Source organism: Fundulus heteroclitus, chromosome 4 (genome assembly GCF_011125445.2).
Source record: "Fundulus heteroclitus isolate FHET01 chromosome 4, MU-UCD_Fhet_4.1, whole genome shotgun sequence".
Classification (NCBI taxonomy): domain Eukaryota; kingdom Metazoa; phylum Chordata; class Actinopteri; order Cyprinodontiformes; family Fundulidae; genus Fundulus; species Fundulus heteroclitus.
Genome location: NC_046364.1, coordinates 35300597 through 35319430, shown reverse-complemented (window position 1 = coordinate 35319430; position 18834 = coordinate 35300597). Strand labels below are relative to the sequence as shown.

The 18834-nt window shown below is 41.4% G+C and overlaps 2 protein-coding genes across 4 annotated transcripts in view; one reads left to right on the top strand and one right to left on the bottom strand.

Moving 5' to 3' along the window:
- The first annotated feature begins 7415 nt into the window (after nt 1–7415).
- LOC105930505 (growth arrest-specific protein 1) lies at nt 7416–10754 on the top strand. The gene has a single exon (XM_012868749.3). It carries the CDS (start codon nt 7926–7928, stop codon nt 8667–8669), a length of 744 nt encoding a protein of 247 aa, XP_012724203.2. The 5' UTR covers nt 7416–7925; the 3' UTR covers nt 8670–10754.
- A 6979-nt stretch (nt 10755–17733) lies between these two features.
- Nucleotides 17734–18834, bottom strand: part of ulk3 (unc-51 like kinase 3) — a 28208-nt gene continuing 27107 nt past the window's right edge. For all 3 annotated transcript variants that reach the window (XM_012868740.3, XM_021319544.2, XM_012868741.3), the window contains exon 17: nt 17734–18731. In XM_012868740.3, coding sequence (XP_012724194.2) covers nt 18715–18731 — 17 coding nt within the window. In that variant the 3' untranslated portion in view covers nt 17734–18714. The remainder of the gene's footprint in view (nt 18732–18834) is intronic.

The window sequence follows — 18834 nt, the reverse complement described above, 5'->3', positions numbered from 1 at the left end:
TATTTAAATTTAATTGTTGGAATTAAAAAGCACTCGGTAGAAGGTGTTTTAGTAAACCGTGGTTTTTGGGTAATTTTCTGACACACTCATACACTCTTCATTAGTTTCTACCCTCAGTTTATTCCCAGCCATTTCATGCCAGCAACCAACCATTCCGTACCCACACGGTTCAGCTATTGTGTATCAGTTTTGCAAAAGGGGAACTAAAAGTAAGTACGATTTTCTTGAAATGAGTGTATTTGTCCTTGATTTGAGCAAGGAAGTTTAAATGATCTACCAATGGAATGAGATTTTTTGCACTTTAATTTGAAACAACTCAACTACATCATCTTATTTCAAGTGCAGTATATCTAATCTTATTTTAAGGGTAAAAACACTAATTCCATTGGCAGCTAATCTTATTTACCTACTTAAATCAAGGACAAATACACCCATTTCAAGAAACATTTAGTTCTCTTTTTGCCGTGTTAAGCATTTTGTTGAAAGATGACGATGAATACCCACAGAAATGCTTAAGCGTTTCTCATCTTTTTATGGGCCAGTTTTCTCTGGTGAAAGAAGAGCGACTCTGAGCTCTGCTCTGAACCAAACATCTCTGAGCTATGTCCTGCTGGAACTAACGTTAGCTCACAGTAGAAGGTTAACACTGATTACTGTAGGATGTGAGTAGATCATAGAAATCTCCTTGAAATCATCAGGTGGCAAAGCAGTTTCTAAATGTCCCCGTGACGATACCGTATGGTCGGTGGAAAATGTCCTGCGGCAGGCGGTCCCTGTTGTTGTACCATAATATTTGGGTACAAGAACGTAAAGTAGCGAAATGACCAGCAATATGTATTTTGGGAGAATTTGAGACTCTTGGGGGACCCCTGCTGGCCTGGGGGCCCTGAACAGCCTTGGACCGGCTTTGCTCACAGGCTTACGTTGTATGTTGCATTAATTAGGTTAGTTCAAGACAAATTACAATCAGACAATAGGCAACAATTATTTATGGTAACAACAAGATACGCTTCCCAGACTTTTATTATTATTATTATTATTATTGCAGCATTTCATTTCTTTGTGTGCCTTCTTTGTTGACGTTGTTTTATTTCAAACTTCAAGACAGCTCCAGAGACATAATTTCTAAATGCTTAATTTTCAAAATGTTTTTTTTTTTTTACTATTTTATTTTTATTTCAGCTTTACTAAAGCCTTCACATTACTATTCATTTGTTGAGGTGCAGTGAAAACTTGCAGTGCTGAATACTTTACATAAACATGTAACTGTGTGCAAAGTTAACCCAGCTTCCATTACATACCTTTGCTATCTACTATAAATATACATATATATATACAGATATATTGTGTGTGAATCTGTTCATATGCTGCTTTCTGAGGGCTGTTCAGATTAGTAGAAAGGAAATGCTTTCAGACTCGTATGCCAAAGCCTTTGTCGACAACGCTCTGACCAACGCAGGGGAAATGGCGCGACCGCATCAGATTGCTTGCCTCTGCTGTGTGTGTGAATCCAGCTGAGTCTACATCCAGATATTTGCGTTCTGTGTGGCGTTGCGTGCTGTTTGGCTCCAGCAGGTTGAGCTTCACCATTTCCAAACAACTCGCCGGGTCTTGTTGTGTTGTCAACCGTTCCCATGATCCTCGCCTCGTCCTCCATCTCATCCGCCGTCTCAGTTTTGCCGTTTCGTGCTGGTGGATGTCGTGCTGTTAAGCCGGTGTGTTGTGTTAAACAGCGTCTTTGTGAAAGGAAAAGGGAAAAAAAATTAAAAAAAGAGTCCTCTGCTGCGGCTGGGAGTGTTTGTTGTAACAAAACTGAGCCCTCAGCCTGTCAGTGTGGGCTTAAAGTGATGTTCTGGCTGTGATGATGGGAGGGGATTCTGTGTTACATTGATGTAAAATGCATTTTCTTCTATGTGACCTAATTTTAGACTTTTACTTTGACTTCTGTGTGGCAGGATTCCTGTGTTTTATGTAAATGAAGCTGACTATGTTGTGTGATTTCCCCAAAATTTAAACGGGAACTTTCTTTCTCTAGGTGCCGCGCTGCTGCCGGATGAAGGCCGAGGCAATACTTTTTAAGTGCAATGCTTATGTTCTTGTGATAGAGGAACGTTATATTCGTAACATACAAATAATATAGGAGGAAAACTGCAATAACTTGTTTTCAAACAAAGCTACGAGAATCTGCCATTTATGATTATAACATGGTATCAATAGCTGGAAGCCAAGCCATAAATGACCAACTATTTGTTTTATATAAGTGTGAGACTTGAAATTATTAACTCAATAACCCTAATACACAAATATAAATTTTGTGCTGTGACCCTGTGGATCAGATTTTTAAGGAAGAGGCTGCGTCTGCGGTCTCTTCTTGATCTTTGGCTGTTTCTTTGTTTCACCGTACGTCTGTAACCGTGAGAGTACTTCAGTGATGTTCCTTTTTGAGTTTTAACTGCAATAAAGAGATTTTTATGACAACGTGGTTCATTTGAATTTGGTCCGTTTTCCTTTGTGAAACTGCAGCAGCTTGAACACCAGATGGAGACAAACACGCTCACGAACGCAGAGGTGGCAGGCAAGATGGGCAGATGGGGATTGGTAGGTTTAATGTTACTTCCAGCTGGTACTGAAGGATATCCATCATATGAAATAGTATTTTGTGTGGGTGACGTGTTAAATTAATTAAAAATATTTTAGTTTGTGCAACAAATCACTGTACATAGAAACTAAGGAATCTACTGCAAATCCTACAACGCTTATTCATTTGAGGAAAAAGTCATATTCACACAAAAAGGCAAATTTGCCCCAAATAAACTAAACTAAAATAAATAAATAAATGAATATATATATATATATATATATATATATATATATATATATATATATATATATATATATATATATATATATATGTATGTATATGTATGTATATATATATATATATATATATGTATGTATAAGGAGTCTACTGCAAATACTAAAACGCTTATTCATTTGAGGCAAAAGTCATATATGCACAAAAAGGCAAATTTGCCCCAAATAAAATAAAAAATACATACATATATATATATATATATATATATATATATATATATATATATATATATATATATATATATATATTAGCAAATGTCCCCAATCATCAAATCTCTCTATAGAAGCAGACATTTTTGCTGGTCTAAAGCAATTAGACGTTACTCTCTCTCCTTATTCTAGTCTCGTTATTCTCCATCTAACAGTATCTTCCAAAAGTCTTAGTAGTTGTTTAAGTTGTTTACTTTTTCCCTCATTGCAACCACAGACTTCAGCGTATTCAGCACTGACAGCACTTTGTGTTGTTACTGAAAAGTGTTGGATGAATAAACCTGCCTGGCCTTATTAGGGTTGTCTGTGATATTCCTGCACAAAACAGTAAATAATCATACAGAGGGAGAGGGAAATGTGTGTGGTTTTCACAATCTTCAGGAAAAAATACAAATCTGAAAACGTTGCATCGTTATTCAGTCCCTCTGGGTCAATACTTTGTAGAACCATCCTTGTCTTGTCTCTAAAAGCTTTGCAATGCTGCTATAGCCTGAAACCGTTGTTCGTTCTTCTTGGGAAAACAGCTCAAGTTCAATCACATCAGATGGAGAGCATCTGTGAGCAGCAAGTTTCCAATTGTGCCACAGACTCTGTAGCAAATGTGGGTCTGGACTTGGAACGGGTCTATTTTTGATAAGGCAGCGGCTGCTCGTTTGTGGTCGTTGTGCTGCTGGAAGGTGAACCTCTGGAGTTCGCTTTCGGTGTTGTTCTTGACCAGCTCTGCTGTCTTGGCTGAGAAAAAGCAAACTGACGCCACGTTTCTACCGCTGACATCTTTTACAGTTTAGATGTGTTTTCAGGATGACGTGAAGTGTTAGTTCTCCCCCACACATAGTGTTAGTGCACGTAGGTCAAAACCTACGGTTGTGGTCTCGTCTGACCGGAGGACCTTCTTCCACGTTGTTTTGTCTCCCCCACACGGACGTGTCTGCCTGAGCTGTGGGTCTCTGCAGCTCCTCCAGCATAACTCTGGGCTTTCTAGCTGCCTCTCTGATCCAGGCTCTCCTTCCCCAGCCTGTCAGTTTAAGTGGACAAGCACAAACACCTCATAACAACGGTGATGCACAATGGCGGAGGTTGATAACCAGGGCTTGTTTCACATCAGCTGGATCTGAACACCGTGTTCATACTATGTCTGAAATATGTTTATTTTTGCACTTAAGTATTCAATTATCACTTTTCAGCTATCCATTGAAACCTGGAGCCTTGCTTAGCTTGCCCTATGCGACAAGACAAGTATCTAAAGCAGCAGGAAAGTTGAAAAAAAAAACCCTGATAACACAAAGAGTCAAGGAGTCGTGATGTGTTAAAGTTAAAGTTCAGACCTCAACATAAATGAAAACACTATGCTGGGACATTCCTAAAATGGATCATAAACAAATTCCAGCAAATCTTGATGAACTGAATAAAGTTAGTCTAAGCAGTAGTCCACAATTCCTAGACAAAAATATGGAACTCAGAAAACATTAATTTAATCTAAATGTGTCTTCAGAGAGTTTACTCTGACAAGTCTGTATTTTATTTTTCTTCCTTTTCTGTCAAATACTTTGCATTTTGTTGTTAATCTGACTTTTTTTTTCTCTGATGGAACATTTACCAGGTTTTATGTACTAAACTAAGATTCATAAGAATAAAAGATATTCATTGTTTATTTATTGGTTTACCATGACTACATGTGCATCTAATGCATACAAAACGCACAGAACTGAAAACAGTATGCTTTACGAATGTATTTACTTTGATTTAGTGTTATTTTGGAAGCTTCTACTAAAGGTGATGTTTCGAACCTCTATAAAATGAATGCAGCCAATACGATTTATCTGAATTGTGTGTGTGTGTTTAAAAGTGCCAACAATTTATCCACTTGTTTGTTTATCTAACTGGACTTCAGCTTGGGCATCCGACTGTTTTGGTGAGCCTGTGCGAAACTGGCACAAGCTTCACGAAGGGGTAGACCTGGAGCAACTTTACCCCCTCAAAAAAAAAAAGTAGTTAGTTACCATTTCAATGGCAGTATAGCCTGAGCTATTGCTGGTTTTCAAGTGTGGTGTGAAAGGGAATAGCTGTAAAATATATTGATGCTGAACCCCTCCCCATTGATAGGCCGCAGTGCGTGAACAATCCTCGGCCTGGAAAGACACTGGGCCGCTGCATGGCCAATCTGACACAATTAGGGTGAAACGGGCCAGAAAATACCATTCTCCCCTATTCTCCTCTCTCAATCGGGGCTTAAAACTGAGCAGAATGACAGCGAGGGAGGGGCAGAGTGACAATTAGCGAGCAGCTCTAAGAGAAAGCTGCTATTCCTTCTCTGGTGAAAGCCGGTGCAGAAAAGTTGCAGATGTGACCTTTCTGTAATGGAATGCGTTTTGCAAGCTCCCCTCCTGGCTGCCGCTCTAACTTGTGTTTTGCGAGAGGAAGCCGAAGGGAGGGGGGGATGGAGGGAGGGGGGGGGACCACACAGATCCTTAGTTTCACGCAAGCAAAATTATAAGTTTTCATGCAGCCTGTCGGATCAAATACTGTGTGTGGGGAAAGTATTCATACCCCTTAAACTTTTTGACACTATGCCATGCTTCAACCCAGAGCCGGCCCAAGTCACAAGCAAACCAAGCAGATGCTTAAGGCTTACAAGCCAATAGGGGCTGCCATAAATGCTTAAATTCTGACACAGACCACAGATCGGAAAGTCTCCCATTTCATTACTGAGGATTTGTTTTGTCTCTTGCAGCATAGATAGATTAAAACATGAGAAATTGTTTAATTTGAGAATCCAAGAAATCGTCAAGTTTGGCAAGTGCAAGGAATAATAATCATTGCTCAATTGCTGCGAGGACATGCTACATGTTTAATCTTTTCCTTGTGTCTGAGCTGGGGTTGTTCACAGATACGTCACAGCAAACAATAACAAACTATTAAATTAAATGTTATGTGATGTGGTGGACAGGCATGAATGGGTGCATAATTGTGTAGTGGAAAGAAAAGGGTACGTGGCTTTTAGTTGTTTTACAAACAGAAATCTGAAAAGTGAGACCTTGGACGATCCTTTGGAGTTCTCACAATCAGTTTAAAACAAACTCCGTTTTGTTTTCCCCTCTTAGTGCAGTTCGCTCATGTAGATGTGGACCAAGACAATGGTACCAAGAAGGTTTGGAGGAGGAGGTCTGACAAAGCCACCAGGGAAACGCTGCAGGTTTGAGCTGAACGTCTTTCCGTAGCCAGGCACGCGTTGTGGGAACGGTAGAGTGAACAGACCACAAAGAGAAGGCCGCACATGGTTAAAGTCAAAGGCAGGGCTTTCAAAACGTCTCTTTCAAAACCCATCTGGTATACTTCTGAGATAACTTTTCTTGAAACAGTACCCAGAAAAATACTAAATTACATTCTTCGTGTCTCCAACCAGTTCTGCACACAGCATAGTTTGCTGTGGCAAGCTTTGGTTCACCAAGAGTTTTCCCAGTGTGAAAAGACACCAAACCACTGGAAAACGTTACAAGTAAAAAGAAATAAACGTAACAACCAATTTGGACCAAAGTTAACTAACTTAAGGCGAGAAAACACCTTAACAGGTTTCCTTTGCCAATTGCCTGTTAACTCTGAAAAGCATCCCCAGCACAATGCCACCGTCCATCTTCCCATTGCACATAACCTTTTGTAAATGGGCCAAAGATTTTTGATTTGGGTTGCAAAACTCAAAAGAGTCTCGGTTTATGTGGACTGCCATGATTTGAGATCTATGCAAACTGTGCAGTTGCCACGTGCTTTCCCTTTTCAGATGATGAATTGAAAAGTGCTCCTTGAGTTGTTCATAGTTCGAGATATTGTTATATAACCTAAACCTATTTCCTTGTTTGCTTTATCCCTTGGCCTTCATGATGCTGTTTGTTCATAAATGTCCTCCAATAAATCCCTGAGCATCTTTATTTATTCTGAGGTTAGATGACACATAAGTGGATTCTGCTTACTAACTCAGCTGTTGCTTGTTGCATTTGGGTTCATTAAGGGCTATTAAGGCGAACACAAGTGTCCGCCACACTTTTCAGATTTATATTTGCCTAAAAAAATTAAAACTTCTATACGAGTCCTCCTTATATGCATTATTTTGTGTTCACATAAAAACCCAAATAAACCACACTTGCAGTGCGACCTGTCAGACAGCTGAAGCGGTATGATTACTTTCGCAGGGCGCTGCAGCTCCTCGGATTTGTGGAGCTGGAAGTGGGTTTCCAATCCGCGACCAATGGTTGACCGGGATAGTAAATGAAAGAAGAGAAAAGGAGGGGAGTTTGAGGGAAAGGTGGGAGGGGAGGGGGGCCTTTTTCCTTTCTTTTTTTTCGACAGAGGGAGGGGTGTTGTGGAGAAATGCTCGGCGGACCGTGAAGCGCTACAGCCAGAAGCAGGACAAAGACGCGCGTAGCGGGACAAGGGGGGAAACCTCCATAACTGTGTCTTAAAGAAAAACACGAACAACTCTGGAGAGCGTGGACGGGTTAAAAGTCACAGGCTTGGGTGGAATCGATGCGAGGAATGGTGGGAAACATTTGAGCTGAGGACGGCACAGCCCCGGTTAACTTTGGATAGTATACTGCAGTTCGGAGGATCCTGGCGTGGAGAGGGCACACTTCCAGAGATGACTGCGTCTGCGCTCCTTTTCGCAGCCACTCGTGGCTGTCTTTTGTCACAAAGCCCACGAGCAGGAGGCAAAACCAAGACGGGCCAAAACACCCCGTCGGTAACAAAAGTTTAGTAAGTTATTCGGGTCGGTCTTTGGCCGGATCCTCGCTCGCTTGACTCGTTCCGATCCTAATGAGCTCGTCGCAGGCGTCAAACCTCCCCCAAGCATGAGATGCCAGCGCAGCTCGCTGGCGCTTCTGCTGTGGCTGCTGGTGGCTTTGGACGCGCAGCTCATATGCTGGCAGGCGATCCTCAAGTGCCACGACGAGCCCGAGTGCGAGCTCGCCTACGGCCAGTACTTGGCGGCGTGCGAGGGGAACATCCGCGGCACACGGAGGCAGTGCCCGAGCCACTGCATCCAGGCGCTCATCCGGCTCAACAGCACCCGCAGCGGGCCGGACCTGGAGACCTGCGACTGCGTGCAGGACCCGGACTGCCTCGGCGCCAAGCGCGGCGTGGAGCCGTGCCTGCCCCGCAGACACCCGAGCGACGCGGGGGGCATCGGCTGCATGGAGGCGCGCCAGCGGTGCGAGGAGGACAGCGGCTGCCACGCCTCCCTGGCCGCCTACCTGGCCTACTGCGGCCAGCTGTTCAACGGCAGGAGGTGCTCGTCCAGGTGCAAGGCCACCATCCAGCAGATGCTCTTCATCCCCAACGGCATGCTGCTGAACCGGTGCGTCTGTGACGGCGTGGAGAGGCCCTTCTGCGAGGTGGTCAAGGAGAACATGAGCAAGCTGTGCTCCATCGGGGACCACAGTGTCGCTTCCGATCAGCCTGACGCCGACGACAACTACGAAGATGAGGATTACGATCCCAGAGCTGACAGAGAGGAGAATTACGCTGACAACTCCTCGGCTTGCCGGAGGTTACCGGGCTTCACGATGCTTGTGTTTATATGGATATTACTCTGAGGAGACGGATAACCCGCTGGGATGTTTGGATCCAGGAACGGAAAGGCTTTTCTTTTGAGGAAGGTGATGGAGGATACTGCTGGGCCTCTTTACTCTGACATGGCGCACAGGAGCTGCCTGCTCTCAGGGGGCCTCCTCAGAGCCAAGGTCTGCTGTCAGGAACACCTTAACCATTTTCCTTTTAGGTGAAGGGAAATGGCCTGAAGGAGACCTTGCTCTGAGCGTTTTAAAAGTGCCTTGAAAGCGTCCTGGTGTATTTGGAGAGCTTTCACTGCTTCTTAAAGGGTGGCTTTATTAAGACTTTAGGCAAACACTGGAGCCATCCAGCCTCTGTTTGCTCTCCTCTCCATTGCAGAGGCCTTAGCATTGTTGCAGTAACCACACTACAAATAATTGTGGGAACCCGTCAGAGGACAGGCGAGGGTGTGGGTTCGACTACTTTAGATTGACTGAACTGCTTTCCTGCCACTTCTGCCTGTTCCCCTCCCCCATCCAAGATTGTTTTATTGAACTCTTCCTGACTTCTCCCCCCCCCCCACCCCTCTCTTCCTCCCCTCTGCAGCCTGGACCCCCTAAAAGCCTTTAAAAGCACCCCCCCGTCCTTATTATTGCTTTTTCACACTGCCCCGACACTTTGAGAAAACCTGTCAGCTGCCAGCCAGCATGGGCGAACGTGAAATGTCTGCAGTTTGTCCACAGCATGCCTCGTGTAAAAGAGGTCCACCTGTTCTGTTGCTGCTTTTCTTCCTGTTTTAAAGTCACCGGTGTTAAAAAAAAAAAACACGTTGCTAAGGTCAACAGGCAGAAGTGAACAAAACATGCTTTAATCCTCGGTGGCTCCTTCGTTTTGTGCACCAACTGGGTCCCTTTGACAAAAAAATGCTCTTTTAAAACTTGCCTTAGAAATAAAAAAAAAACTTCCTAATTTCTTTAGTGCTTCCCTCAGCATACATAACAAATATTCATCATTTGTTTTTTTACTTTAAGCCCTTAAGAGTCAATTTTAGCGATTAGTGTCTTATCCTGTTTTTTTTTTTTTTTTTTTAGCTTTAACGCTGATTTTTTCTTTTTTTTCTTTTGTTGTTGTTAAAAGTCATCAGAAAGTAAATTTATTTCAACCTAATTTGTATATTCATAGTATATCAATAGTATTATTACTTTTTGGAAAATAATAAAACCTGAAATACTTAAGTCATTTAAACAGGGGTGGTAAACACTCACAATAGTTATCAAAATACGTTTGTGATTTATTCATTTTGAAGGGCAGACAGCATGCTGAAGAGACACTCTCTCTCTCTTTAGTTTAAAAGGCAAGCTTTGGAAAAATAAAAGATAATTCCCCTTAAATGTCACAACCGGACCACAATTTTATTCCAATTGTAGCAACACAGCCAAAGTTAACGCAAACCTAAAATTCAAATAAGACGTCAAGGGACCCCGGCGGGGTTAAATGTGTGTTTCCGTGTCACATATAATGATATTTTTGTTGAATTTTTGTCACCGGTTTTCTTTCTAGACATCTGAAACAGAGAAAGCACAAACCAGAGACTGTTGCCTGCACGGATTCATCGTGAGATTTATTGCCTTAAAACATGTGCCTTGAATTATTTTACTGTGCTTGTTTTAGACGGAGTGAATTAGCCACACACCACATTTAAACTGAGGTGCTAATGTTACCCATTTAAATGTCTGCACCAATAGAACAAGTGATTCAAACCAGCAGTTTCATTTTTTTTCCCACGCTCATCCCTTTTCTCGTCCGCCTGTTTGATCGATGAAGGGAAAGTTACAGTAGGGCTGTTGCTTTTGCCACTTGAAATTAAATCTTGAACTATGGTTTTCACTGTTAAATTATGAAGCTAGGATATGAAGAATGTGTATCTCTATTTTACAGTGAAGTGCAGTAAAATAAGTTTCACCTAAATCCGCTGGAAGGCACAGATGTAGAGCAGATTCAGTGCAAGAATAAGCAAGACAGGATTACGTCTTGCGTTGTTTTGGTTTTTTTAGAAACGTAGCAATAACTTGAGTTCAGAGAAAGCTCCGCCATACAGAGGTTTTACAATAAAAATGTTTATGACGTAAGCACGTGTCATGTTGTGTGTTTTGGCAAAGAAAAGAATTAACAGAAAGTCTTTTGAATATATGTTAAATATGGGTTATTGTGTTTTGTTAATATACATATATCATGTAAAAACTCAAGAGGCTTAAATAGCTGTCGATATACAAGGGCTGGTGAAAATGCTCATACCCTTTGAGCGTTAACATACTTTACAATGTTGTGTTTTACTGCGATTTTGTCTGATTTATCACAGAGCTCCAGTCAGATTCGACATAAGGGAAGCTCTTTGATAGGCATGTAAAACATTAGTTTTGGCAGAAAACACGTTAATGTTTTAGAACGGCCTAGTTAAAACCGGATTGAGGATATAGAATAGAACAATACTTACCTTTGCATCCCACAGGAGGGATTATGTGGGAAAAAAAGGACAACTAATAGTCAAAGACGCTCTCCATCCAGTCTGACTGACCTTATTTTGCAAAGAACGGGGGAAAATGTTAGCGTTCAGATGGGCAAACTTAGTAAGAGTGACAGCACAAAAGAATTGGCATTGTACCCAGACCACAAGGTAGTTCTACAAAGTACTGACTCGGTGGGCTGAATGAATCTACACCCCAGAAGTATTTTTTTTTTTCATTGTAAAAAATGTGGAAAAGCTATGATTTTCCTTTAACTCCACAAGTATGAGCTACTTTGAGTTCGTTTGTCACATTAAATCCCAAAAAAATATGTTGAGATTTGTTGTAACTTGACAAAATGCAAAAAGTCCAAAGGGTGTGACCAAGTTTTCAGGGCACTGCATGGTGGAAAGTTTACTTAATCTGTCAGATAAAGAAACCAGATGGAAATCCCTGTACACAACAGGTACAACCCCAGGTAAATACTGAATCAGCGCTCTTGGAGGATGTGCGTTCATTTGATTTATTTTTGTAGCAAACAAGTCAGAGATATGACACCAAAGAAGTCTTATTAAACAGCCAGACTAGTTTTTCATCAGTCTGGTTCCAACGTTGTTTTGTTGCAGCTGACAAATCAGCTTTTTTATTTTTGAATTGTCTCCACAGATTTCTATTTAAACTGATAATTCAAACTGCTTTCTGGTGATCTCATTGAGTTGATCTGGTTTTCCTGAAATCTAATGCTTGAATGGTTATGGTGCCCAAATATTATCGTCCTTAAAAAAAAGTTCATCAGCAGCAAATTCTTCTTCTTTCAATCATTGCATCACATTACGTTTTTTTTTCCCCCTTTTACTTTCTTAAATGTTTCATTTGTATGGCACCGAAAAGACGCTCCAGCATCACCTTAGATGGTCAAGGCAGGTTCAGGATTCATCACCATTTTTAATCCCCTCATCCAGAGTCTACTGCTGGCTCTCTTTTACCCACAATAACCGTTGCTTGTTTCTGTTTAGGCGGTAACGATTCTTCCAGCCTGGCCTTTGTTTAGGTAAATCTCAGTTCCTTCCTCTGGCACATCGTTGTTTGTCTTTTCCACCGCCAGAACTGACAGCTCTCTTGTTGACGCCATGCTTCCTGCCAGGCAGTCTTCAGCAGCCCCTGTAGGTAGCACGTTATCTCTCTAGACACATTTACATAGACACACTTGTGCAGGTATGTGTTTTAGAAATACAACTCGGATATAAATCCATATTGTTTTCCCCTTAACATTAAGGGATTCCATATTTTGTGATATGGTGGGGGAGGAAGAAAAAAAAGCCGTGAATTAGCGCAATGTAAATAATTTTTAGAACTATCTTTTACACAGCCAGCCAGTTCAACTTTTAATGTCATATCTGTGACTTATTTCTTATGCAAAGTAAAAAACAAGAAACAAAAAAACCAAGAAGGTCATAGATAAATTCTCACGACCAGATCAATACCATAAAATGCCCAAAAATAAGGACTCACTGTTGATAAAAATGTCTTCCCTGATCCAGCCTAGCAGTGCGGCTGTTCCCCCCCCCCCCCCCCCCCCCCCCTCCGCCTGATTCCTCAGGGATTAGGTCAGTGTAATTGAAACCTAGCGAGGAATTTTAAGTGTTCAGTCATTGCTTAATCCACTTTTACTGGAGACAAACGGCAATTCAGGGGTCTACGTCGGGCTTCAGTAAAAATAATACCATCAGCAATGCGAGAGAAACAGTTAAAAGCTGAGCTCGTCACTTTGGACCTCACTAATGCTACAACACATTATTACCTGCTTTAAAAGCAAGCGGCCATTTGGGGATTTTGCCACTTGCGAGGTCATTCACAAGTCATTGTCAAACTGTAAAAGAGTCATTAGATGTTGCTGTTAAGTGTGAGCAGCACCTCTGTTTGATGCTTTCATTTAGAGTTACGAATAATGTGAAATAGCGACTGATATTGTTAAAGTATGTATACACTTTGCACTTGATCACAGTTATGTCAAGTTAAAGCCACAATCTAAAACATGTATTATTGGGATTTTGTGCGACAGACAAGAATTAAGAAGAGCAAGATTGGGAAGGGGGAGGAAAATGCAAAGATGTTTGGTATTTGTTTTTACTGAAAGTCTGAAAACTATGGCATGGATTGGTAATCAGCCCATCTGAGTCGATACTTGCTAGAGCGAAGATGCTAATGCAGTTACCGCTGCAGATATTTTAGGGTATGTCTCCGAGAGCTTTGCACATTTGCAAAACACTTCCACCTCACTCAGATTGAATGGATCGTGATATACGTTAATTCTTAAATTCTTTATGCAGATTCTCAGATTCTGGTCTGAACTTTGACTAGGCCGTTCCAACACATGAACAGGCTTTGATCTAAACCATTACAAGGTAGCTCTGGCTGTATGTTTAGAATAAGTTCTGCCTTAGTCTTTTGAAGCCTTTTACAAGTTTTCTCCCTGTGTTTTGCTCCATACGTCATACGTCTTCCCAGCAAAGGTGCTCAGAAAAAGCCTCACCTCAGCATGATGCTGCCCCCACCGTGTTCATGGCAGGGATGGTATGTTCAGGTTCAGCTTTGGTCTCCTCTGACCAGAGTATGTGTTCCCACATTGCTTGTTCAAAATGGCAATACAGGAGTTTTAAGGCTTTCTTTAAAGCCTTTCTTTTTAGCAACTTCTGAAGGTGGTTGTATGGGTTTTAATTTAGGACTGTCAGGGTAAAGAGAGCTGAATACATGTGCACTCCACACTTTTTAGATTTGTATTTGTAAAACAAACAAAAAATAAAAAACACAAATACTTATGTCACAATTTTCTGAGGGTCTATAATAGAAAATCTAAATAAAATACATTGAAATTAGTAGATATGTGATTCATTTTGCAAAGGTTCATGCAGCGTAAACACTTTTCCACTCAACTCCATGCGAGCAACAGGTGGTAAGGTTTTAATTCTCCGAACAAACATTTGCACAGATTGTCTTGATTTTATTTTAATTGAAGGACGGCTGTGTGACAGAGTGATTCAACGGGTCCCACGCCTGCATAGCAGCCTTATTACACCCAGTTCAGAGAGGCTGTCTTCAGTTCAGTCTGTCTTAATCACTGCCATGTAGCCCAAGGTTCTCCAAAACAACCAGCCCACCCCTCCAATCCCCCCTCCCCCCCTCCCTCCAGCCAATTCTGGGAGCAGAATCAAAACAAACACGAGCAGAGAAGCCTTGGGGAGTTGAGTGTTTTTGGTGGGGTTGAGGGTTACAGAGGCAGCAGTGTGCTGGAGCCCATTTTTCTAAATTATCTTTATTCAACATTCCTTCAAAACAACCCTCAACCCAACAACCCCCACTCCGCGGACCCATGCCTTTCGGCGCGCGGCTCCAGAGTGAGAGCCACCCTGGAGGTTTTAAGGCTCTTGTCTCACATGAGAACACAATGTTCCATCTATGAGAGCCATTGGAGCACAGTGAATGATCGCTCTGCTCCGTGGGCAGGGGGATCATGAGATTCAGGTTATCCAGTCCAAACTGTGGCGATCTCTCTTTGTGCAAGGACACCCATACCAGCTCCACTCAGTGAAAAGAGCGGGGGATCCTGGTGTGATTGGAGCTGAAACGAAACGGAGGCCAATCAGAGCCAAAGAGGCGCAGGTTGTGGATCAGGGGAAAAACTGGGTTCAGTTTTCCATCTCAGATTCTCCCTCCCCGGACGGCATTACTGGAAGAGTTTTCAAAAAACTTTTTTTTTTTTTTTTTTGTGGGGCAACATAAATTGGCAGTACTCCCAGAATTAAGCAACAAAGAAATCACAAGGGTCACAAATGGAGCCAAAATTTTCCTGGCAGCAACATGCTCATGTCCTGATTAAAGCAAAGAAGCGGAGCCAAACGGTGATGGTACCCACAGCCAATTAGAGCTATGAACCGCATGTTCTCCATCCCGGATGCTCCAGTTCAGAGCGACGCAGCTCTCTTTTCTGCTACAGAAGAATGAGTCTTTTACACCTGGCGTGACAGGTGGAACTGTCCTGAGTTTTTTTTTTGTTTGTTTGTTTTGGGACTTAATCAATTTTTGAGCCAGTAATTTAAAAGCTGTTCTCTCTCCTGGAAAAGTGTTGCAGAAAAGACGGAAAGTCCAACTCTGACAACTAAAACACATTTTTTAATCAGGACTGATCAAGTTCCGCAAAACAAAGCAACCAAACTGATTTTCCAAAATAAAGTTTAAACGTTTCTGAAAAATTTCCAAGAAACTTACGAAGAAAGGATTTCCCAAGTTTTAACCTTACACCTTTAAAAAAAATAGGCTCCTTTCGCTACCTTAGGTGTTCTAACCAAGTACAAAGTAAATAATAAAAAATCTATAGGAGTCTAATAAAACTACACTGTAAGAATAATCTATGCAATTTTTCATAGTGCACATTAACACCTGGGATTTAACATTTTAACTAAAAAAACAACTTGTTTTCTCCAAGTCCCTTCAAAATGTTGTCCCTGGACTCTGGATCTGATAGAAACTAACTCTTATTCCTACACCGTGAGATCTCTAAAACATGAGAAGCATTTGATAAAGGTTTGGTGTGAATATCTGTGAATAAAATATTAAATAAGCCATAATTAGATGTAGCTGTAAATATCGATATTTAAATGTGCATTGAACACTGAATGCTGATTTTATTGTTGGAATCATTACGTGTCTGTCTCTGATTGGCTGGGCAGTCCCTCTTGACGTCTCTTCCCTTGGAAGATTAGGCTCATGGTGAGCTGCTCCGTTTTTGGCAAAAAAAAATAAATAATGCACCGGCTCATAGGAACCAGATCAACCTGTCAGATTTGGTTGCTTTAAATGTTTACACGTCATTATATTTTTCTAATCTTGCTTAAAGCTGTGGAAGTTAGGGTTTCCTTGAAACAGCTGAGACTCAATGTCACTTAAGCTATGTTCAGCAAAAATCCCCAAATCTGAATCTTTTGCCAATATGTGACATACATCTGTTTTGATGGACACCAGAAGTCATATTTTATTTAAATCCAACCCAAGCACATGTGGTCCTAAATCAAACAAGTACCTATAGTTTTTCAAAGCAACCTTAGTTTGAATGATGATCTTGCATTTCTTCCCACTTTTGCATTATAAGGGATTCACAATTTTGCAGCGTAAGCAACAAGATCCAATAAAAACAATGGACTAAATAAGCAGCTGGTGTGACTGTCAGTCTGGTTAACACCTGAATATTTACAGCATTCTTCTGAGTTTCTGGTTTCAGGAGCATCTCTTCATTTTTCCGCAGTGCAGAACACCTCCTGTATGTGCTAATCGCATCAATATGCTAATTCTTATTATGAGAGTTGCTCTCTGTCTAAATAAAAGTCAACATTTAATAGTATTTAGGATTGCAGCAGACATTGTCGATGGTGTCATAAATGTATCAATTACAACTGAACAGCTTCAGAAGTGATACAAACATGCCAACATGCGTAGCATCCCATTAACCGTCATAAACACAGCGTGCTAAATGCGACATCACACTTTCTTTAGCAAATGCTGGTCACTTCAGGGCCATGGACTCATGCTGGAGTCCGATGGGGTTGGTATTGAAATTAAAATATGAACCTACAAAAAAAAAGAAAATCTGAGTTAAGCATTAAGACCCGTCATGTGGCTGTAGCCTTACTTTCCTTAAGATTATTTCTCCTCATAACCAGTTCCCTAATCTAAAGTGGGGGGAAACACCAAAACCAGGATAAAATAGCTTTCCAGCAACTTTCTGCCAAAAAAAATGGCTTTTTGTAGCGACAGTTTACAATCAGGCACTTTTCCAGTCATTTCATGGTGGCTGCCGTGGTGCTGAAAGCTGACAGGTTGAGGTGGTTAACAAATGTGTTCAGATTCCCTAATTCATTCAAACGCAAATAAGACATTATTTCTATAATTAATTTTAGTCTATGAAACACCAGAATTTGCCAATAACCTTATATATTTGTCACAATACCTTATTTTTAAATATTAAATCAGATGTTTTGATCATTTAATACTTGAGTGGGCTTTTAAACACATACTTTATTCACACTTGAGTAATTTCTTGGCTGTCCAATTGGAATAAAATATGTTGAAGTACTGCTTACTCTTGAGAAAACTTTGTGGGCAGTCTACCCACCTCTGCTTGTCAAAAATCTTTAATCTGTTGTAGAATCAGTGTAGTATATTTGTTTTTCTTTTGCTCTACTGGATTAGTAGAGAATTTGACACCTGTTCGCAGATCTTATCATGAATGAAAAGTACATTTAAAAAAAACTGGTCTATGGGGTTCAATTTATTATCAAAGTTTTTAGTTGCAGCTTCCCCTCATTAAAAAACGGCCACCACATCATTCATCATTTCTTATCAAATGCTCTTTTTTTCCTGGCTGCTCTGCCTACAGCATGGAGCCCATACGTCTCTAGCAAATGATGCCAAGAGTTGCTCTCAGAGACCAGCCCAGCCTACGCAGACGGTTAAAAATGTAAAAATGTTTACCTGTGGTGTTAATTGGGCTAAAAAAATAAAACAACTTTTTTTGTTCAAACATTAACATTTATTTAGAATTAGAATTGTAATATCCACCTTGTCCTCCAATAAATACACAATAAAACAACAAGTTTTTCATAAAAAAAACGAAAAGAAAAAAATACAGCAGTGTGGAAATTGCCAATAACGTTTTCCCTTTTGGAACATTTTTACAGTAAGACAAGAGAGCTAACAGCATATTTTCTGAACTTTAATTAAAGCATGGAGGGTTTGTTGTTAGAAAATGGTTCAAATACAGATCTCCATCCCAAGTTAAATACAAGAACAGTGCAAATAAGGCAGAAGCCCCACCCCAGATGAGGACTGTGAGCGAAGGGGGCATGGTGGGTCTGTGGCTGACCCAAAGTAAAGGGATTTGCACACATCTATCTAAAAAGTTTACCAGTACATTTCTAGACACCAGTGATTCTCCATATGAGTTACAGCTCATGTGTGACCGTGTTGCCGTTTTTCTTGCGGTTTTTCTAAGCATGCTGAAGGGGACGTGTAGCTGTTGTCCGCTAAACTAATGCAGCAGCCTCAGTTTAACTCGTTTAGCATGGCAGGTTGGTAGAGAAGGGCTGGTATTGTCATCCAAGCTGTCCGGCATTTACATGTCAATGGTGTGTCTGGAGGAGGGGATTGAGGCTCAGCTCGCCAACAACACGCAGTAAAAAGGCCGGCAACTTTCACATTCAGCGGTGTGCAAATCCAAAATTCAAGAGCTACTTTCAGGACTGAAGGAGCCTCCCTTTTCTCTTATATATATAAAAAAGAAAAAGAAACACATCATTTAAACTCAGCCCTTTACCTGCCAATTCTTTGGAAGGGGAACTTTAAAGCAGTAGCCAAAACATCATCCACCTTTGGCTGACGACTGTCACATCCCACCCAGATAGTGTACTCAGTGGGTTAGGCTGTGGTGTGCTTTGGCCCCCGCAGAAGCCTGGTGTGGTGAGGGGCTCCGTGTCCGACCTGAACGCTGACGGACAGTCCAGCGCACGCCGGGCTTTTACAGCTGCTCCCCCGCTCACTGCAAGCTGCACGCTGGAAAGGAACAGAGGACTCGTGTTATCTATCAATGCCACACGCTTCAAATCAAAGCGTTTCCCACCAGGGTTTTAGGTAATTCATCTGCGCAGGGTTAGTC

Coding starts and splice junctions, on each gene's coding strand:
- LOC105930505 (XM_012868749.3), top strand. CDS start 7,926: ATGAGATGCCAGCGCAGCTCGCTGGCGCTTCTGCTGTGGCTGCTGGTG.